Here is a 23,262-nt window from a genome sequence, read left to right on the forward strand (position 1 = left end):
AAGAATATCCTTTGGGAACTGCTGATATAGAGGAAGAGGATAATGCCAGGTAAGAGAAGAATGGACTCCTAGTATATAGTATGAGTAAATATTTACTTATTCATGAATCCACTTAAGGTCTTCTCTAGTCTGAAGTGCTTGCATATAACAGGATTGAAATCACTAGTCTCATATTCTCAACTCCTGGAAGGCAATGATAATGAGACAGGGAGTGTATGTTGTGGGGGGGAGGATGGATAAGTGTGTGTGTGTGTGTGTGTGTGTGTGTGTGTGCGCACGTTTGTGTGACTATGGCAGTGGTATTGTATATATTAAGACAATTCCTAACCAAGCATTCAGACATAATGTAACACTATTAAAATCTTTAAGTTCATTTCCCAGGCTTATATTTTTTATCCACATGCTCCTTAGGAAAAAAAGGGGTCTTTGTCTTCTATTTAACCATTTTTGTAGACCTGCTGATTCCCCCATTTCTATAACAATGTAAAATTAAAGAACCTATCCTTATTTATTTATTTATTTCTCATTGGGGTTTCTAACAACAGGGATTCTAGATATAGTGTATAGTGGTTTAGGGTGATATAGAATTAAGAATAGTGAAAATTCAAAAGACAGGGACCTTATTTTAAGATACATGAAAGTGATAGGTAATTTACCATATTATCAATGATTATTTGTATGGGTGATATAATAAATGATGGAAAATTGGAGTACAGTGGTAGTGTAGCAAGAGAGAGAGAAAAATAAACAGCCCAAGTGTTACATTGGTGTCTATTAAACATTATAAAAATAATAACAATAACAGCATTCATCAGTGCTTTAAGATTTGTGAAACAGTTTGCAAATATTAATTCATTAAAAGAGCTCAAGTTTTTGGAGTTCTGAGGAGATCTACTCTGAGGAAAGATATGGACTGAATTATACAGGAAAAGAAAGAGTTGGTGAAATATGGTCTAAACAATTAGAGAGCTCATATTAATTAGATCACAAATCCACAAGGTAGTGGAGTAGAGCACTGAACTTGGAATAAGGAAAAGCTGAGTTCAAATCTAGTATTGGCACTAGCATTGTGACTAGGCAGACTACTGAACTTTTATCTACCTCAATTTCCTCTTCTATAAAATGGGAATAATAGCATCTATCTCCTAGGGTTGTTGTGAGAATAAGCTGAGATTAATAATAATAATAATAATAATAATAATAATAAATAATAATAAATAATAGGTAACATTCATATAGTGCTTACTATGTCAGGGACTTCTTAGCCTTATCTAATTTTATCCTCACAATAAAACATTAAAGCACCATAGAACTGCTATGAGGATTATTAATAATAAATTATTTCTAAGTTGGTAACATTGCTACGCCAAGCTGATACCATGAAAAAGTCACTAGTACTCATTTCTCCCAAGAGAGTCAATTTCTATGGATATTAGTTGGGTATAGTTCCAAATCTGAGAATCTTAAAATTGAAGGGGTCCTTAGAGATCCTTGAAGGGTTTCTTAATTTGAAGTTCACAAACTCCCAAGGGATCAACAGATGGGGTCCATGAACTTGGGGAAGAAAATAATCACTTAAAAAAAACCCCTAACATTTGGTTTCCTTTGTAATACAATGTATTTTATGTGGAATTCACAGGCTTCTTCAGCCTGCCAAGGCGTCTGTGACACAGACGTCTTGGCATCTGTGATAACAAAAGGCTATCTGTGAAAACAAAAAGGTTAACAACTGAATGCAGTCCAGCCTATTCCCACTTTTACAATGCTGGCATCCCCTGTGGAAGGATACTTGAATACTGATAGGCAGCAGCTTTTTCCTGCAATATTAAATAAGATTCACTGTGTTTTTGTTTAGTCATATCTGATTTTTCATGACCCCATTTGGAATTTTCTTGGCAGAGATACTGTAATGGTTTGCCATTCCTTCTCCAGTTCAATTTGCAGTTGAGGAAACTGAGGCACACAGGGTTAAGTAACTTTCCCAGGGTTGCACAGCTAGTGAATATGTGAGACCAGAAAAGTTTGACACAAATGAAAATTATTCATATTGGAGATGGCATGAGTGAAAAGGGCAATAGAGATGGTGGTATTATTTCCCCAATGGGGCATGTCAATGCATAATAGCTATATTATTCAAGTAGATAAGCTTCTTTGTAAGAAAGTACTGTTATTTTGTAATATCAATCCTTTTGAAGATAATTACAAATTTTAAATGACAGTGTAGTTTACATGCTAAAATATTCTGGGCTTATATTCAAATTTTGATTATTTAAAGTTAGTCTTCATAAATAGTAGGCATGGGAGAGTAACATAAATATCCTCATGAGTATACTTTTACTCACTTGTATGTGCTTTCACTCTGATGGTACCTTTACGTGGAGCTAATTTTGTTCGTGGGATTTGTGGGGAGTATTTACAGGCAAGAATAATTTTATGGAAAAGAAATCAAGATTTCTCAGAGTATGAGCTAGAAGTGTTCATAGCAAGTTCTTAAATGCCTTGAAGGAAATATCAGCTTTTGTGTTAAGAGGTCCCAAGAGGAAGCTCCAAGAAGAAGCTGAAATGCATTGTAGTTTCATTTAAGTGAAGAAGTTGAATTATTGCAAAAGGGCCAACTCTCTATTCCTGTTGATGAATGAATTTTTCAAGGTCAACTCTATTAGAGGCTACCAAAACTTCAAAAAAACTAAGATGATATGATATGGTTGTTCTCAGAGATGGTTCCACATTTTATCACAGATAATCTGAACTCAACAAGATTCAACCTTAAAAACATTTGAACATCATATCACCAAGAAGAAAAAACAGACAACATAAACAATCATATGATTATATAAATAGACACAGCAAATAGCTTTGGTAGCCTGTACTTTCTGTATTTTTTAATAGGAAAGAACTTGTGTTTTTTAAAAATTAGAATATAAGAATTTTTTTTAAACACAATAAAAAGTATTTATATGTAAGTAGTGGAAAAAGATTTTTCCTACTATAAAACAGGGTAGGACTATACACTCTGCAATACTATTTGAATTTTTATACAAGGCAATGGGGTTAAGTGACTTGCCCAAGGTCACACAGCTAGGTTATTTTTAAGTGTCTAAGGCTTATTTGAAGTCAGGTTCTCCTGACTCCAGGGCTGGTGGTCTATCTACTGTACCACCTAGGTGCCCTTGGATTTTCTTTTTAAGAAATTCTAGTTATGGGGCAGCTAGGTGGTGCAGTGGACAGAACACTGGAATCAGAAGGATGAGTTCAAATTCAGCCTCAGACACTTAATAATTGCTTAGTTATGTGATCTTGGGCAAGTCACTTAACCCCATTGCCTTAAATAAATAAAAATTTAAAAAAAAGAAATGCTAGTTGGTGCAATAAGATAAGAAAACAAATATAAGGAACATATAAATATATATAGTCATAGATGAGGTTAAAATATCTGTATATGGAACTATGAAGGTATATTCAGAAAATTCTAGTGATTCAGAAAATATAATAATCAGAATAATAAATGGAATCAGCAAGAAAACAAATATAGATTAGATATAGAAGGCAAGTCAAAAGTCATCAATTCACCCCTCTCCCATTTTATAGATGAAGAAACTGAGGCACAGGTAGGTTACGGGACTTGTCTAGAGTTACATAGGTATCTGCTGCAAGACCTAAATCTGGCTCTTCTTCACTCCTGGTTCAATATGTTATTCATGATGTCATACTACCTATCTGAAAGAAGAAACTAATTCTATTTGTAAGCCTTCAAGTAGGGACTGAACTATCATTTATCAGGTTTGTCAATAGTGAGGACTAGCTTAATGTATGAGTTAGACTAGGTGGCTTCTGAGGTCCCTTTCAATACTCAAATTTTATGATTCTGTGAAACCCATAAAAATCATCAATATTTTTATGTAATTCTCAAAAAAAAGGCAGGAGGGAAGATTACTTGTATTACGAGAATTCAATCACAATAGTACCAGCTTTGTGCCTGGTGTTGTTTAAGGTGTTATAGGAACATATCTTTGAAAGGGGAAGGTATGTATAAGTATATATAGAATGAATACAAAGAGAATAATAAGGGATTGCCAGGAGGCACAGTACACAGAGCACTGGCCCTGGAGTCAGTTCAAATCCAGTCTCAGACACAATACTTACTTAGCTGTGTGATGCTGGGCAAGTCACTTAACCCCACTGCCTTGCAAAAACCAAAAAAAAAGTTGGTACTAGATAAAGTATATTAGAACAATGTGATATTAAAGGTAATAAAGGGCAGGTAACAAACTGATGCAATAAAAAATATTCCCTAGTGTGGCCTGAATAGAATTAAAATGGAGTTGGGAAAAATTTAACAAAATAAATAAAAATACAATAAAACATAACTAATGTTAATATGTGGTTTTCTAAGTCTATATGCTCCACAGGATCCTTTGCTTAGTAGTCTTATTTCTATTTAATTTTGACACCATCCTGATCCAGGAGGCATAAAGACCTAAAATAGGCTGGCATTTGATAGCTCCAATATCATAAAACACAATGAAGAGAGCCATTCATGAGACAGTTTGAAATAGTTTAGAAAACTGTATCACAGTCTGGTAAGAAACAAGATATAATAATAATAATAATAATAATAATAATAATAATAATAATAATAATAATGTTTGTCCCTTCATTTTAGAAGAAGACCATAACATCAGGGAGGTGATGCCTTGACAAGCACATGAATTGGATTTTTTTTTGGAGTGAATGGGGTCCTCTGTTAAGTCATCAGTCTCATTTTCTCCTCCAGAGCCATCTGGGTCCAGTGGCCAGATATGAATCAGGATGATTGGAGATGGCCCTGGATGTGAGGCAATGAGGGTTAAGTGACTTGTCCAAGGATACACAATAGTAAGTGGCAAGTATCTGAGACCAGATTCAAATTCCCATCCTCCTGAATTCAAGATCAGTATTCTATTCATGGCACCACCTAGCTTCCCCCAGAAATAGTATATATGTATATATATAATATATATATATATATATATATATATATATATATATATGTATGTGCACATATATATATCTCAAATCATCAAACAAGAATCATTATATCAATACTATAATAAATTCTAAGTGGACAAATGATCTAAATAGAAGAAATGCAATAAAATTTAGGAAAAATGGAACCCATAACAACTCTGGGCTATGAAGAAATCTTTATCTGTCCACAAACAGAAGAAAATATATGAGAAAATAGTTGGATGTGGTTATATGAAAATAAATAAATTTTGTATAGCAAAGAAAAATTAGCCAATTAGAATAAAAAGATGGAAAAAAAACAGCTTGGGAAAAATCTTTTCTACAAATATTTCTTTTTTTTTTCTTTTTTTGGGATTTTTGCAAGGCAAATGGGGTTAAGTGGCTTGCCCAAGGCCACACAGCTAGGTAATTATTAAGTGTCTGAGACCGGATTTGAACCCAGGTACTCCTGACTCCAGGGCTGGTGCTTTATCCACTACGCCACCTAGCCGCCCCTACAAATATTTCTAATAAAAGTGGCATCCAGAATCTTTGAGGTATTGTCACAAATTTACAGGACAGTAATATTCATTTTTCAAGAAATAAGTGGATATGACCTGGCAGTCCTTGAAAAAAAGAAAAAAACCAACACTCAATTGAAAACTTTTTAAACTTCATAATGATCCATATAATTATAAATACATCTCCAAGATATTACTTACTAGGAATTAATTTAGGAAAAGTAGTTAGAAGGATAAAACTTCACACTGACAGGTTTGTGTAAAAATAAACAGGCTATTCCATTGTTGGAGCTGTGAATTGCTGCAATCTTTTCTCAGAACAATGTAAAAATTTTCTATAAGTGCAAAAAGCTGTTCTTACCTTTTCATTTGATGATTTCCCTACTAGGACTATCTCCTTAGAATGACTTTGACAGGGGAAAATGCTAACTGTAAAAATATTCTTGGCAACTTTACCCATACTAGCAAAAATCTTAGAAATTTCCGTAAGTCCAAAAATCAAGAATGACAAGAAATTGTGATAAAAGAATATAGTGGAATATGGTTTCCTGGTAAGAAATAACAAATAAGAAATATACAAATAAATATGAGGATATATAGAAAGTAATGAGGACAGAAATCCCCAAAATAGTGAAACAAGTTCTCAACTCAAGATACCATAGAGGAATGTCACTAAAGGTCTGTCTCATATGGATAAAAGGGGAACTTTAGCCCAGTATATTTGGGAGAGCTGGAAAGCCAACAGGAGGCTCTTAGTCACTGAATAGCTGACATCTAGGCTCAGTAAGTCAGTGGTACAGCAGGCCAGCTGTGAGGGTCCCAACCCTAGCTTAGAAGACAAAGTTCAAGCTCTGGGAATGCTGATGCCATAGGCAGGTTGGGTTGGGCAACCCTAAAGCAGGGAATAAATCACTTTCAACAAAAGCACAGGCAATAGCCTAGGCAAGCAGTAGGTTACGGAACAGATCCCAGCCTCCAGAAAAAGGGGACGATACACCCTGTGCCCCAGAAGCAAAGCTCAACTATCAAAATGAGCAAAATCAAAACAAAACAACCAAAAAAAAAACAACCCCAGTAATGCATTAACCATAACAACCTACTATTGTGATAAGGGCAATTAAAACGTTATCACAGAAAAAAAAAGCAGTGATAAAATGCCTATAGGTGAAGCCTCAAAGGGGTTTATAAATTGGTCTCGAATTCCAAAAGCCTCTTGGAAGAGCTTAAAATTTTTTTTAAAAAACCAAAGAAAAGAGGAAGAAGAAAAATTGAGAAAAGAAATGAGAGTCATGCAGGAGAATTATGAAAAACTGACTGAAGAAAGAAATACTTTTAAAAGTAAAACTGGCCAAATGGAAAAAGAAATCAACTCCTTTAAAAATAAAAATGTCCAACTGGAAAAGGAATGTAGCTAATTGAAAACTAAAATTAAACCAACTGGAAAAGGAAAGACACAAGATAACTAAAAAAATAAAACCCTAAAAATTGAAATTGGACAAATGGATACTAATGGATCTATGAGACACCAAGACTCCATCAAACAAAACCAAAAAACTGAAAAAAAATAGAAGAAAAAATAAAATGCCTCTTAGGAAAAATGACTGATCTGGAAAACAGATCTAGGAGATTACAACTTAACCTGAAAGTCACAATCAGAAAAATAACTTGGACAATTATTTTGCAGGAAATTAACACGGAAAACTGCCCTAATAGCCTAGAAAGAAGAAATAATAATTCTTGAAAGAATCCATCAATTACCCCAGAAATAAAAGCTCCAAAGAATATTATAGCTAAATTTCAGAATTTTCAGCTAAAGAAGAAAATACCCCAAGCAGTCAAAAACAATCAGGATTATACAGGTTTATCAACTTCAACATTAAAGGATCAGAGGGCCTGGAATATGATATTCCAGAGAGTAAAGGAGCTTGGATTACAATAAAAATAAACTACCCAGCATAATTCAGAATATTCTTACAGTGGAAAAGATAGACATTCAATGAAATAGCAGACTTTCAAACTCACTTGTTAAAAAGACTATAACTAAACAGAAAAAAATGATCTTGAAATATAAGCTTCAAGAGATATGTAAAAAGGTAAATGGAAAGGGGGAAAATATTAGTCAATAAAACTAAATTATCTATATCCCAGCAAGGGAAGACATTACTTATAACTCTTGAGAATTTTATTTCTCTTAGGATGGCTAAAAGGAGCATGTTTAGACAGAAGGTGTGGTTATGAATTGAGTGTGATGTGATCAAACTTTTAACTCTTGAGGATTATATTTCTATTGGGAGAGTTAAAGGGAGGGAATTTGGAAAGATGGTATGGGAATACTTGATTATGATGTAATGAAGCTTATAAATCAGCCAGTCAATCAACTCTTGAGAACTGTACTTCTATCAGAACAGAGGTTGTGGGTATAAGACAAGTATAAAACAATTAAGACATGAAAAAGAGGATTACACCAGGAGAAGAAGTCATTGGAGGATAAATAATACCACATGCTGAGGCACGAAGGACCTATTTAGTAAAGAGAAAGAAGGGAGGGTGTGAGAATTGAGTAAATCTTGCTCAACTGGTTTGGCTCAAAGAAGGAACAACATACATATCCAATTGGGTTTAGAAATTCATCCCACCCTATAGAGAAATGGGAGTAGAAGAGAAAGAAAAGTAAGGGTGATAAAAGGGAAAGGAAATGGAAAAGTGAAAATAAAGTTCAAATAAGAAAAACATAAAGGGGAAAGAGAGAAGAAAAGGGAAGAGAGCTGACAGAAGGGAGGGCAGATTGGGAAAGGTAATGGTTAGAAGCAAAACATTAGTGAAGAAGGATAAGGGGAAAGGACAGAGAAAAGTACAAAGGAGGGAAGAGAGTATGGAGGGAAATACAGAATTAGTAATCTTCATTGTGAAGGTGAATGGGATGAACTCTCTCATAAACCAAGAATGGATAGCAGAGTAGGTTTTTAATCAAAACCAGAATCCTACAATATGTTGTTTACAAGAAACATATTTGAAGAAGAGAGATACACCCAGGGTAAAGGTAAAAACCTGGAGCAGAATATATTATGTTTCAGTTGAAGTAAAAAAAAAAGGGGCAGGGTAGCAATCCTGATCTCAAACAAAGCAAAATAAAAATAGATCTAATTAAAAGTGATAAGACTAAGGCTAACTAATAGATATATTTTTGAAGTTTTGTGAAAGACTCCTTATAGTGCCTATCAATTGGGGAATGGCTGAACAAGCTATAGTATATGAATGATATGGAGTGCTATTGTTCTGCAAGAAATCATGAGCAACCTGACTTCAGAAAATCATGGAAAGACTTGCATGAACAGATGTGGAGTGAAATGAGCAGAACCAGAAGAACATTGTACAAATTAATGGCAACATTGTGAAATGATGGAAACAACTATAATGAAGCAACTTCTCACAGCAGTTCAGTGATCAAAGTCAATCCTGTAAGACCTGTTAAGGAAAATACCATGCACATCCAGAGTGGAAACTGAATTCTGAATGCAGAGCAAAGTATACTAAATTCACTTTAAAAATTCTTTTATGTTATTTGCTTTCTTTCTCATGGCTTTCCCCCTTTTAATTCTAATTTAATTCTAATTCTTCTGTCACAACATGACTAATATGGAAATAAGTTACCTTGTTTATTTACAACCTTATCAAATTATTTGCTCTCATGGGGAAGAAAAAGGGAAGGGAGGGTGGTAGAAAAATATTGAACTCAAAACTTTTTCAAGGATGAATGTTGAAAACTTCTTACATGTAATTGGAAAATGAATTTTAAAATTTTTTTACAAAAACAGAAAGGAATGTGGAGCAAAGAAAGAACAATGTATGGTACCTACTGACCATATATAAAAAATAAATCTAAAAAGTAATGAAATCTGGAAAAGTACCCAGAAGGAAAAGAGTGCTTGACTTCTCTATTTCTTTCCTTTCTCACTAATACCTCCTGGGCTACCAACTATTTGGATTTCCTGGTCAAGGTCATTCATGACAACTTTGACAATGTAGAGGGTTTCATGAAATGAATAAAACATAGGGTGATGAAAATTGAACTCCTTTGTTTTTCTATTTCTTAACTGATTTAGAGATTTCTCAGTTACACAGAACAGCCCGCCCTGCAACCAAATGAGCTACATAGATTCTATGTCTTTGCTAAAGTTAAAATATATGTATCTCAACTTCGATGCCCTACTGACAGTTCAAACTCAAATTGTCCAATACTGAGTGAATCATCTTCCCTGCTAAACCTAACTCTCTATTCAACTTTCGAGGCTCTGTTGGTAGAACCATCATTCTCCCAGTCAACTCGAGTCAGAATCTCAGAATCTCTTCTTTTTTTCTCTGGTCTCTAACTCACCAACCCTGAACAAGGAAACAGAAGATTTCCTCCACTCTTTCAGGGCTAAGCTTCTGCCACAAGTATCTGTCCTTTTCCCACTTCAGTTCTCCCCTATTTCCTCTCCTCCCTCCCCTCCCCCCTTCTCTCCCCCCATCTCTACTCAGATCTTGATGTTCATGATTGAATCCTACCTATTCAATGCTCCACCTCATTTCAACTGAATTTGTCCAGCACAAATCTTTAATTAGGGCTTAGGAAAAAACTAAGATGTCCTCTATTCCTCATGAAAATTCATCCATATTATCTACCCTTAATGTGAATTCACCAGTCATCAAAACTGCTTCTACTGACCGATTTGTATAAACAGTTGAAAAATCCATGTGACTAAAAGGAACAGATGTCAATATGAAGTCCAAATAATACTCTTTGACAAAGAAAGGAAGGCTGAATTTGAATGGCATGTACCTTAAAATTATGAACCTGTATGTGCTGGGACAGGGTATACCATAGTCAGATTTGGAGGTGTTCTTCAGCAGGTAGCCCACAGGGTGATGTTGAATTGTTTAAGTCATAGCAACTTCTCCACATCATCCATTAAGTTATATAAGATTTCTTATTTACTTTGGTAGAAAGAGTACTCACAATGACAAAATCATATACCCTTTAGTGACACATATGTACCATGCAATGGTCATAGTATAGTTCATTATACTTTTCATAAACATATGTTTCATATGAATTATAGATGGCAGACAAAATAATAGTGTAATAAGTATGTAGACTATTGTTTAGTTCAGATACATCTGAAAGAGAAGGAGGGAAGGAAAGAGAAGGGAAAAAACAAGGAAAGGGAGAAAGGAGGAGAGGGAAAATAAGGACAGAAAGACAAAAGCAGAGAAACAGAGACATGGTTTTATCAGTGTGAGGGTAATTCTCAATGTGAAAAAACACATCTACCAATGTAATTTATGATATTCTAGGTCTTAAAGAAATTTTGAGGGTTTAGAAACCTGAGTTTCTAATCTATCCATAGTCATATACTAAATATTTATCAGGGGCAGGTCTTGAACCCAGGTTTTTGAGGCTGTAAATCTAGGCCTATATCTACTATGACAGGTTGCCTCTATGGATAAATATTTTGGGGACCATACTTGTGATTTTACTTAAAGATTAAAGGATACTTTCTACTGATTTAGATCAGTATCTGCTTTGCAATTTATAGCTATAAAGTTGCCTTAAACACTCAGTAGCTTTGCTAAAAGGTTAAGTCACTTGTCCAGGGATACATCATCAGTAAATGTCAGAGGTGAGGCTTTAATTCCAGTCTTCTTGATTTGGAGGCCAGTTCCCTATAGCACCATCCCACAATAGTTATTTGGTAATACTTGCTGGAGTGACTAATTCCAACCATGTTATCTGACCTATATACCTAAATCCTGTAAAATTCTAAAATGTTGCCACATTTCAGAAATGACATTCTTTAAAATACAGTTTATTAGAAGACTCATTTTACTTTTCTACCTCTGCTTTTTCTTCTGCCCTTTGAGTGGAACATGGAGAATTATTTTATTCTTTGCCAGTGAAGTATCCACTCTAGAGTGAAATCTCTGAAGCCTCTCTAGGGAAAAATCTGGGTATTATATTTTTGTGCATAATCTCAGAAGGCATCTTCCTCTGGGAATGCTAGAAGCAGTAAACAATGAATACTGGATAACAACATATTGTCACAAATATTACAAAATAATTTTTTCCCCCAAGGCATTCACTTTGGTGGTAAAAGGAACTCTTACTCAAAAGCCCTGGACCACATCAACCTGTTCAGACATACTCTCTATACAGGGTCAGTTTGGGTAACTTCTGAGATTGGAAACATCTACTTGTGATGCAGATGGTAGAAGAGTAGGCCTTGACCAGAGTGAGATATGAGTCAGACCTTGACTAGGCTGACTAATTACACTTAGACTGGTTCCCTCTCTGGAAAGCAAGACATGGAAAAGCAGAAAATACAAAGCTTCCTGCCCCTTCTATACCCTCTAATGGAAAGGTAATTTGTCTTCTCTGATCTCTGCTCTCAGAGTTGCAGGGCAGAGTATAAACTTCACTCTAAATTCCCAGCACTGTCTTCAGTAAGGAAGGGGTTCGTGCTCTCTGGGAAGTCTTACTAGTCCTTATCTCCCCAAAATGGGACCTGGATATAGGTGGGATTCTTTTTAATTATTAGGGAACCAACTTCTTCCACTCTCAAAATCCGCAACCTATTGACTTTATGTTTTTATTTCATTTGACTTGGGCTCATGGAAGGTAATGGTGATATGGAATGCCTTGCCACCCAGCCATTCATCAGAGGTTCTCTAAACTGAATAGGGTTGGAGAGGAAAGGGAGAAGAAAATAAATCAGAAATTCTGAGAACTGTAAGAGGTTCTTTTCTTTATAATTTTTTCTTGTCCATATACATTTAAATATCTGTATATATGTATGTATATATTACTTAACCTTGTTAATATGTATAAAAGTAATATGTATAAATATGTACTACTTAACTTTGTTAATATGTATAAAAGCAATATATGACTATTACTTAACCTAATTGGCCCTAGTTTTTATCCATAAAATGAGCTGGAGAAGGAAGTAGCAAACCTCTACAAAATCTTTGCCAAGAAAACACCAAATGGTATCTTGAATAATCAGATACAACTCAATAACAGCAACAGACTATTCATGGGATACTGTTTTGGAGATATTCTGGTAGCTCTATTCTCTTATTAGCTAATTCTAAAATGTGTAAAATTTAGGATGGAGGAACATTAAATAATTTGTGGTTTAAAAATACATCATTTATCTTTACAAGAAACCATGCCAAGTAATATAAGGAATACAGATCTCACAATTAAGTGAAAGCTGGGTTCTAATCTTGTTTCTGACACCGTTTGACCATGATGGTAACTGCTCTCAGTTTCCTCATCTGCAAAATTAGGGAGAGCTCTAAGATTCCTTCCAGCTCTAAATCTATTATCCGAAGATGATCCATTCATTAGGGATGCTAAGAAGAGGGCTGTTTGTAAGGCAGGAGGACTCACTAGATGATGCTGCAGTTTCTAAGTTAACCTAAGAAACTGATTTTTCAATTGACTACCTTCTCTGAGGAGCCCTTCCTGATTCCCCAGGTGAAAAATGAACTTTCCCTCCTTAAAATGTCCTTCATTGCCATGATTTCTCTTTTCATACTTTGTACATTTTCCCTTCCTCTCCCATCAATTAGATTAAAACTTTCTTGGAAGAAGGGTCTATATCATTTCTATCTTTGTATTCTCAGTACTAAGCAAAAGGTCAAGTACACAGGAAGTTAAATAAATGTTATCCTTTTCTGAATTCTTGAATCTTAGAGCTAGCTTCTGTTAAACATGCATTCTGCCTGGCTCTTTCTGTAAGCTTGCTCTATATTAGAGGCCTACTGCAGTGGCTGTGATCACAATTCATGCCCATTCCATGAATACAGATTTCCCTTCCAATTTAAGGCTGCTTGATCCTTCAATTACCAAAAGTACAGGTGGACCCTAGATATTGGTGGAGACAGCTGATGTGGAAAATGCCTAGAGGTGGTTTCTGCAGCTGCAAGCTTGATCATAATTAGAGAAAACCAACTGGGGAACAGGATTGAGGAGGAGCAACCCTTCCATATGCATATAAGCTGCCTGCTTAGGCTGAGTTAGCAGCCCAGGTCTGCTATCCAAAGAGGTAGGAAGGAGGTGTTTATGAAGACTAGAATGTAAGGCATTAGCCAGGCCTGTTTTTAACCCTTGATTTGTATGTGTAGTAGGCACTAGCTGGCTGTTGGATTAGGTAAAACAACCCTAATATCTGATAGATAACTGAGAACAAAAGTTGCTTTTCCCTTTCATCAGCTCCTCCACAATAACACCTGCTTAACAAAGCACTAGTATTTCAGGGACCGATGTTTAATTGCTTAAATTTTATAAAGGACAATTTCATTTCCCTGAGGAGATATGTGTTTTGAACCTGTATGATGAGCCCATCTGCTTAAGGTAACTATGGGAGGCTCTAGCAAGAGCAGTAAGGTGATGAAATTAACTTCAGAATGGGGTGCTAAAAACAAACAAAAAACAAAACAACAAATAGAAAGGAGTGGTAGTTAAAAATGTATTGTTATGTTTACTGATGGTAAAGAACTTATTGATAAATATGATATAGTGATTGGTCATTTGCAGTTGCTTGAAAGGCAACATATCATAGTAGTATTCAGGAACTTTTAGAGTTGAAGGGGTTGGATTCAAATTCCTCCTTCTGAAGCTTACTATTTCACTCTGGGAAAGTCAGACAGTTTTTCTGGTATTCTATTTCCTCATTTGTAAAATAGTGGTTATGCTACGTGAGTCTCTTCAAACTTTAAACCCATGATCTTATGGACTACTTTGACCTTACAGACAAGGAAACTAAGGTTCAAAAAAAATTGTCTTGATCAAGATCACAAGGTAGGAAATGTATCAAGGCTGGAGCTAGAATCTAATTCTTCTGGTTTAAGGTTAATTCCAAATTAGAAGCCCAACTCATATCCAAATTATCAGTATCATCAACTAATTTACTCTTTTTCTGTTTTTCATGTAATTTGTAGGATAATGAGTCAAATCATTGATCATAAGAAAGGAAGCTTAAAAGGAAGATCCAGTTGGTGAGGCAAGTCAGCTTTACATGTGGAGAACATTGGATGCTGTAGATATTTCCTAAAGCTCATTGATGTGCCTGACAGGCATCAGCTTTCGCATCCGAAACCTGTTAGGGGACAATGGCAAACAAGAAAACTAAGAAGAAAGAAGACCTGCAACATAAAGAAGTTGAGCCAGAGAAAATTCTTGCCCATCGACAGTATGGGAGCCGAGTACAATACCTAGTAGAGTGGAAAGGATTCTTGAAGCCCACACCTACTTGGGAACTAGCAGAGAAGTTCACTCAGGCCTATCCAGGTCTCATTAAGGAATTCTTAGAAAACCAAGAAACAGACTCCGAGTCAGATGAACATAAGAAAGACAGAGGCCAAGCTAGCTTGCATAGGAGAGGGAAGAAAGGGATATCCAAAGGGGATCCAAAAGGGATATCCAAAAAACCACAGGATCTGGCCCAAAGTTTGGAAGCAGAGAAGATTCTTGATGCTGAAAAAACCAAGGAGGGACTGAAGTTCCTGGTGAAATGGAAAAACAGTGATAAAGCTGACCTTGTTCCTTCCAAGGAGGCCAATACCAAGTGGCCTCAGCTGGTCATTTGCTTCTACGAGTCCAGGCTTAAGTGTAAACCAATAGAGGACTAGAGCCCTAGGCACCAGGAATTGATTTTGTCTTCAGACAGCCTCTAGGCTGCTGAGTCAGTGGATATGAAATGGGTGAGGGGAGAAGAATCTGAATTTGTCTTGAGTCTATAGAGGCCCTTGAAATGTCCTTGGACACCAGGAACCTGGTGCTTTGCTTGTAGCCTGTAGCATCCCAAGCATATTTAACAATTCTGGGTTGGATAAGTTTGTGTGCCCTTGCCCTGGGAGGAAGAAAAATGATTCAGGCAGGGGTTTTTTGGGTTTTTTTTTTTACTTTACTAGTCAGAGAGATAAAGAATTTTCCTAGAAGACCTAGACTTATACATTTAAGTGTGTGGAAGACCAAAAAGAGACTAGTTTCCCAAAGACTCTCCAAGGTCTTCTACATAGTGTTATTAACTCCTTGTTTTTATTCCCTAGTATTGTTTCAATTTTGGCTCTTACTGATGTATCATTTGGAGGTATTGGGAAAGGGAAAAGAGAACGGATAGTCAATTTTGTTGTTAAAATGGGAATTGGATAGGTAAAAAAGCTTAACTTTGATATATAAATATAAATTGCAATAAAAATAGCAAAAGACTTTTCCCCCCAATCATATCCTATTCTTCTTGACCACATTTAGAGTTTTCTTGGTAAAAATACTGAAATGGTTTGCCATTTTTTCTCTAATTCATTTTTCAGATGAGGAACTTAGGTAAATGGGGTTAAATGGTGCCAAAGTTCACACAGCTAATTGTCTGAGACTAGATTTGAACTCACCAAGACGAGCTTTTCTGAATTCAGGAAGGGTACAGTATCTACTGTACCAGCTAGCTGCCTCAGCAAAAGACTATCTGAGGCTGCTAAGGTAAACTTTGCCTAAATTCGGTACCCTTGTGCTAGAATTGCTTCAGGTTGGTTGGACACAATTATTTTAGGACTTGAGACATAGCATTAGGAGAAAGGAGCATATTTTTTTTAAAGCCTTTTACAACCTCTTTCCCTCTACAGTCACCTTTCTCACTCTAGGATGCCTCAAAGAGTTCAAGGTAGAAAACATGTAAGAAATGATGGAGGTTAGGGAACAGGCTCTGGGGATCCTGGAGTTGGGTGAGGGTAAGGTCCAGGCCTGTGGGACTGCCAGAAGCAGAGAATGGCTGCTGGGGCTCTGGTTCTGGCTATTGCTTCCTCCTCCTTTCTGTTATCAGGTCCTGGACCACTTGAGCCTGTCTGTCACAGCCAACTCATTTTCCTTTTGATTCAATGCTGAAATTGTCTTGGATCCTCTGCTGCCTAAGCTACACTTGGTCCCAAGAGTGTACAAAACCCGGGTTGTGCTATCCCTGACCTTGTCTCCTCCCTTTGAGCTGCTTCCACCTCTTCAGTTACTGGGTTTTCCAGATACTTTAGTTCCCTTTCAACCAAATTCTGTCCAAGCCTCTATGGCCACTTCCTTGACTGCCCCAGCTGCTCTGTTTCTGATGATTGGCCTTCCTTGCCATTAGCACCATCTCTTCCAGCTCAGGCATCTCCCTGATACCTATTTGTTCCTTATTCTGCAGGAATCTCTTCTGCCCTTCCACTCCTGAGTAGTCTTTTCCTTGATCCTCCCTGGGATCACTCCTTATCTCCATCCTCTTTGGGCTCCTGTCCCTTGCTACTCTGCTCTACCTATACCCCAGTGCTTCCTCTAACACCAAGCTGATGGCAGCACGAAACTGAACAAAGGGTTGGGGGCAGAGGGTTGAAAGTAAAAGATTACAAGGAGTTGGCAGAGCTAGGCTGCAGGAGAAGAAGCCAAACCCTAGTCCCTGCCCTAGAGAAAGCTAAACTGGAGACATTGGCAGTAATTAGCCAACTCCCAATAACAGTTCTTCCACCTGGCCTTAAGTAGAGGGTTCAGGGGTCAAGGAGGAATCCTTGCCCTTCCCCACCAGAAAGCTAGAGGCAGTGTTTTATTGGCCTTTGCTCAGCAACAGTAGCAAGCCTCTTAGAGCCTAGCTGGAGAAATAGGTAAAGAACAGATCAGGAGGGCATTGTGGGGCTCTGTATTGGTGCTGGGCTCCAGGTAGGAGACCACCTGGGAGTAGATGCAATCCCAGTCCTCCATCTCAACCTGTTCCTTTTCATCTGTCATCTGGGTGAGTTTTGTGGGGGAAGGTAAGGAAAGGAGGGTCACTGGTTTGAAGGAAGCTGAGGAATCAATGCATAATCACTTAGAAGGGGAGCAATTGCGGTCAGAGTCAAAGAGCACATCTGTCTAGACCAGAGTTCTCCCCATCCCATCTGGGTAACAACAGAAATTCAAGAGTCCAAAATTATATAAAAACAGCCTGCTACTGAGAGAGACATCACCAAGATGCCCAGATAGCTCATGGTGACACTAGACCACTGGATGAAAAGTCAAGGAACAGTCCAGACACTGGGGGGGGGGGTTGGAGGGTCCTCAGCCTCTGAGGACAGACTGCACAAGTTCAAGCAGTTCCTACCCCTCTCCCTCCTTCCCTTTTAGGGCTCCAACAAGATCCCAGTCTTTCCCAAGTTCTTCTTTCCCATATCTTCCTGTATGAGTAGAACTAGGGGCAAGGACTGTGGGGAAGCTGGGGCCTCTGATGCCAGGGCAGAAGCAAAGGTGGGACGTGAAAGTTTCAGTCTTGGGGAGAAGATGGAGTCTGAAAATCTACAGGAAAGAGAAGATCCTAAGACTTGAGGATCCAATGGAGAAGTAAGGGCAGAGACCAAAGCAAGACCAGGGAAGGTGCTGTTGTGGCCCCTCCAAAAGCCCCAGATTCTTGAAGAGGTCACAAACCCCAAAGCCGTTTGCAGAGGAGTCAAAGGGGTTGAGGACATAACAAGGAAAGAACTCATCCAAGACCTTTTTTTCAGTGTCTGGAATGGTCTGGAAGTTGCTGCTCAGCCTCAGAAAGTTCTTGAAGCTCTACCAGCTTTACTATCTAGGTTCAACATTTGGAGCTTTGCCATGGCATTGGCCATTTGGTGGTGTCCCTTGGGTGACTTGGGAGCTGGAGTCTGGAATTCCTTCTATTTATGAGACTGAACTGTAATGTCAATGGTCATTGAGAGTGGGGCTAGGACAATACACATCCTGGGAACTAGCATCTCCCCTTTCAGCAATAACAAATATGATTTTGTCCTCAGCTATCATAATACTGGTCCAAAGCTCTGGAAGAATTCAGACTGGGCCAGATTCAGATTTGTTGCTGACAAATACATGCTGAGCCTGTTGCAACCAGATCAGACCCTTTATCCTTGTTCCAGTGGCAGAGGCAGCATCTGAAGCCCAGAGGGAAACTCCAAATCTAGCTCCCTCACCAAAATATAATTTCCCTTCCAGAACTGAACAGGGTACAATATCCATCATTACGAAAGCAGGTCACTTTGGAAGCTTGAGGACCTTGGGAATTCTCAGGCATCCATAATTGTCAGGTTTTCTCCCCTTATTCTAAAAATGAATTATCTAAACTTTAACCTTTGCAGGAGCTATAGTAATTTTGCTCTGTCCTTTCATTAACAATATCCATTGTGAAATCATTCCATTTTCATAACCTTTAACAAGATTTTGTCACTAAGGAAACTTTAAGCCAATCTTCTTTTCCAGGTCCAGGGTTCCTAACATGGGGTGTTTGCATCCCCAAGAGATATGTGACTAGATTATGGGGGTTCATGAACTTGGATAGGGAACAGTCATATCTTTATTCTTATTGATGACTAATAGAAATTTAGAATTTCCTTTCATTATTTAAAAAAAATTCTGAAAAGGGGTCCATAGGCTTCATCAGAATGTTACCAAAGTTCAGGAAACACAATCACACACAAGTCAAGAATTCCACCTTTAAAAAAATTCAATCAAATATTGTTTCAAATTATATAATTTTCTTCCAATAGAACAAAACTTTTCATTTAACTACTAAAAACTACCTTTCCTTTATATAATCATTGTGAGAGTTTGAAGCTTATTAGAGACCATCTATCTAGTTCAAATCCCTCATTTTACAGATAAGGAAACTGAGGCCTGAAAGTTAAAGTGACTTGCTCAAGTTTATACAAATAGTAGCAGCACTTGAACTCAGGACTTACAATTTCATTGGTGCTCTTTCCTCTCTACACCATAATTTTCCAAGATGGAAAATGCTATTCACACCCAAGGTCTCTCTGAATATACTTTTTCATGTTTTTTTTTATATTTTTCTTTCACAATTGTGTAAAATATTTTTATGTAATTTTACATAGTTTGCATAATTTCACAACTGAGATTTTTTTTACATAATTTTACATGTATAACCTATATTGAATTGTCTACCATTTTTGGAAGAGGGGAACATGGAAGAGGGAAGAAGAAAAATCTGGAACTCAAAATGAATGCTAAAAATGTTTCAACGTACATTTGGGAAAAATAAAATACTATTTAAAAAATAAAAGCATTATTCTGAAAAGAGGTCTCTAGGCTGCCAGTGGGAGCCAGACACAAAAAAGATGAAGCCTTGACTAAGGTTATAGTTTGCAGTACAGTGCTAACTGACATTAATAGACTCCTCACTGAGGAGTCCTCTTCTCTATCAATGAAATCACTGGTTTGGGCAAAAAATAAAGGGGCAAGGTATTGGGGATAAAAAACAAAAGTTTGAAATAGTCTTTGCCCTTAAGGATCTTTTATGCAATAAAGTAGTGTGGGTGGTGATAGTGGAAATACAATAAAGAAAACATCAGTCTCCAAAAACTCAAAAGAAAAATGCTCACCACAAATTAACCAGGAAGGGGTGTTCCAGACATTGCATGATCTGAAGTTCCTTGAAGACATTTCTTACTTCATTGCGCTCCACACACTTCTGTTTGTTCATGTATTTCATAGCATACATTTTCTTGGTATCATTCTTCTGTACAATACAGACCTGATAGAGCAAATTCAAGTGAGGAATTAATTAAGACAAGCAATATGATATTGGAGGTAAAGAAGAGAATGTAAAACTCCTCTTTAGTAGTGCTGTCAGGGTTTCCTTGCCCAGCTTATGACTCTGAAAGTTTCCATTTTCAGGTCTCCTGAACGGTTTTAATTCAGCATTCTTATTTTCTCAAGTTACTTCTCATTTATTTAATCAGACATTTTGGATATTTTTTTCCCTTAGCAATCTTTGAAACTTTATAATGTCATTAATATTTAAACTAAATTTCCTGAAATCCCTGCTTACTGACATGAGGTCTAACAGTCTGCGTGAGGATTGTAAATTTCTGTATTCACAATCTAGATTTAGTGTTGCTTCCTCTATGAAGTTTTCCTGATTCCCCAGATGGTATATAACCTTTTCCCTCCTTGGAAAAAGCACTCTTTTTTCTCTTTTTAGTGCATTTAGGGTAAGAAATAAAGACTGAACCTGTGATCTCATTGATACAGGGAACTCCAAGAAGAATATCCTTTATCATTAGAGTTCAATACCTTCTCTTCAATTTATAGTCTAATATTCCCTACTAGTTAGTATTTTACTTTTGCAAGGATTATATATAGATATATATATATATATATATTATTGCCATTAAATTTAGGATTAAACACACACAGCTTCTGATAAAAGATATAGAATTTTGTTTGAAAGCATTTCCTCCTGAACCATAAAAATCCTGAAAGCTATTTTGTTCTATCAACTATGGCTGGAGTTCCTGACAATAAAACATTTTTTTCTTTAGTATAAGGGGAATTTTATTCTTTTTCCATATTGGCTATCTTGCATATCATTGCTACAAAGGTCTTATATCCTGGAGTCCAATAAGCATTTAATTCCATATGATTTAGTGATAAATATTTGTTTAATATCTAGGTTTAAGAGATAGATATTCCTTAAATCATAGTGAAAGTCTCCAATATATTATAAAGTTGTTCAATTAAATTTGATTTAGCATTTATCATGTTATACACACATATACACACTATAGTATATACATATATACATATATATATATATATATATATATATATATATATATATATATATATATGTATGTATGGTCTGTACTAGCCACTGAGGATTAAAAGACAAAAAAAATAGTCCTATCTTCAAGGAGCTCACATTCTATATGACAATATAATTTCAAGAAGGATGGTGTGCTAATAGGGAGGAGAGATGACAAGAAAGGGGGTTCTCTAGGAGGGGAAACCTGAAAGGTAGAGTCTTTACTTTGGATTTGTGCCAATATGAGAGTAATTCTTTCAGTGATTCTAAACCTTTAATAAGAATAGCTCAGCAGGGAGTTGGAGAAGGACTGTGAGCAACAGCAAAAGTGGAAGTGATGGAAATAGAAGCATCTCGGTTCAGAGAATCAGAGGTAGGGAGAAGTGGAGGAGTGGAGATGATTTTCTGGAGAACATGAACTTTAAGGAGTCAACTGGTCTGATCTCAGTGAAGTGCCATATGGGATTTTAGGGAATATCTCTTTAATGCTACACAGTTGAGTGAAATTTGCAGTCCTAGAAGGTGGGAACTAAGGAAAGTCTTTGAATTTTAGTGGCAAGAACTTTTTTTTGAGTAGTTATGGCTTAGGTAGGCTTGGGGTAGGAGTTTTATGATGGGTCTTCTCTAAGAGAAGAAGGGTACCGAGAGGGGTAGAGTAGATTGACAGGGAGGGGGCATTGGAATCATTCTGGATGGGTGTCTTCTATTTTGTTTTTCTTGAATGTACTTTGAAGGAAATTAGATATTCCACAAGGTAGAAGTCTGGCAATCCAGATATGGCGGAGCCCTTTTGCAAAATGTCAAAAAAAAAAAAAGAGTCTAGTGCACAGGGAACCTCTAGCAGGTGATTAGTCTCTTGAGTTTTTTCCTAATTATCTAGTTATCCTTACTTACTTTTGTTTGCTATCAAAGGGTCAATGTAGTCATGATTCTTACCTTTCCAAAACTGCCTTTCCCAATGGCACGCAAAATTTCAAAGTGATCAAAGTTGACTGTAAATGAAACAAAAACGATAACATGGTAAGTAAATGTTGATTTTTTTGTGTTATTACATAAATATTTTTAGAAAAAACATGGAAAGGCTTGCACAAAAAAGAGCAAAATGAGCAGAACCAAGAAAACATTATATACAGTAATAGCAATATTATTTTAAGATCTTTTTGAATGACTAAGTGATTTTGATTATAATACTGAAATTGACTATAAAGGATGATCTCTGCATCCAGAAAAAATTGATAAATAAAAGTATGCATAGAATGATTTTACATAAAAATACATATTTGGGTCTAATGGTAGCCAACTCTAGGCCCCAGGAGAGGAAGGAAAAGCAAGGGGGGAAAAAAAAGAAATTTATACACCTTAATTATATTTTTAGAAGGAATAGCAAGCAATAGATTTACAGTTTCATGTACAATCTTCTTTTTTAATTTTATATTATGAAAGTGCTTGTTTTATTCATAAATTAAAAATAAAATAAATGCAATTTCTAGAAAGATAAAACTAAAGTTTTGAGACACAGTTTTCTCTTCAGGTGAGGTATACTGGGGAAGGTAGGTATAAAATAGGTTTCAAAAAACATTTAATAAGCACCTTCTACTTATCAGTCACTGTACTAATGGGGAATCATGAAAAGCAAGAGACAAGTCTCTGCCCTCAAGGGGTTTACACTCTAATGGGGAAAAACAACATAGAAAGATGACTTCTCTTTTTCAAATAGGAACTTTAAAATCTTCTTTATCTATACTTGCTCTTTACAAGTATTTGCTATTGTAACTTGAATGAATTTGTCTTTTCCTAAGGGGTATATCATCCTTTAGGAAGCAGTACAAAATTGACTGCCCGATGTGTAAATATTTTTATTTATCTGAAGGGATGTGTAGTACATATGACTGAAAGAGAAAGTGTGCTGTTCATTTAAAAGAGGAAGGATGGATAAACTCAGTGCTATTGTAATAGCCACAAAATATACCAAGACCTAAAAGAAGACCTCTAGTCTATTGAGTGGATGTTCAGTGAAAAATTTACAGAAAGGCATGGCCAAGAATCATATAGCATAATAACTGCACAGGAGGAGGTGACTTGTACAGCTCTTTTCCCTTCAATTTTCATATCTATTCAGACAACTCCTAAATTTA

General features: G+C 36.4%; 1 protein-coding gene across 1 annotated transcript in view; it reads right to left on the reverse strand.

The window, feature by feature from the left end:
- LOC141506158 (serine/threonine-protein kinase 32A) overlaps window positions 1-23,262 on the reverse strand; it is a 150,822-nt gene that overhangs the window by 84,468 nt on the left and 43,092 nt on the right. Inside the window, exons 3-4 of the mRNA XM_074212669.1 lie at window positions 22,064-22,119; window positions 19,923-20,074 (exon numbers count right to left, since the gene is read on the reverse strand). Coding sequence (XP_074068770.1) covers window positions 19,923-20,074; window positions 22,064-22,119 — 208 coding nt within the window. The remainder of the gene's footprint in view (window positions 1-19,922; window positions 20,075-22,063; window positions 22,120-23,262) is intronic.

The sequence above is a fragment of the Macrotis lagotis genome, chromosome 1 (genome assembly GCF_037893015.1).
Source record: "Macrotis lagotis isolate mMagLag1 chromosome 1, bilby.v1.9.chrom.fasta, whole genome shotgun sequence".
Classification (NCBI taxonomy): Eukaryota; Metazoa; Chordata; class Mammalia; order Peramelemorphia; family Peramelidae; genus Macrotis; species Macrotis lagotis.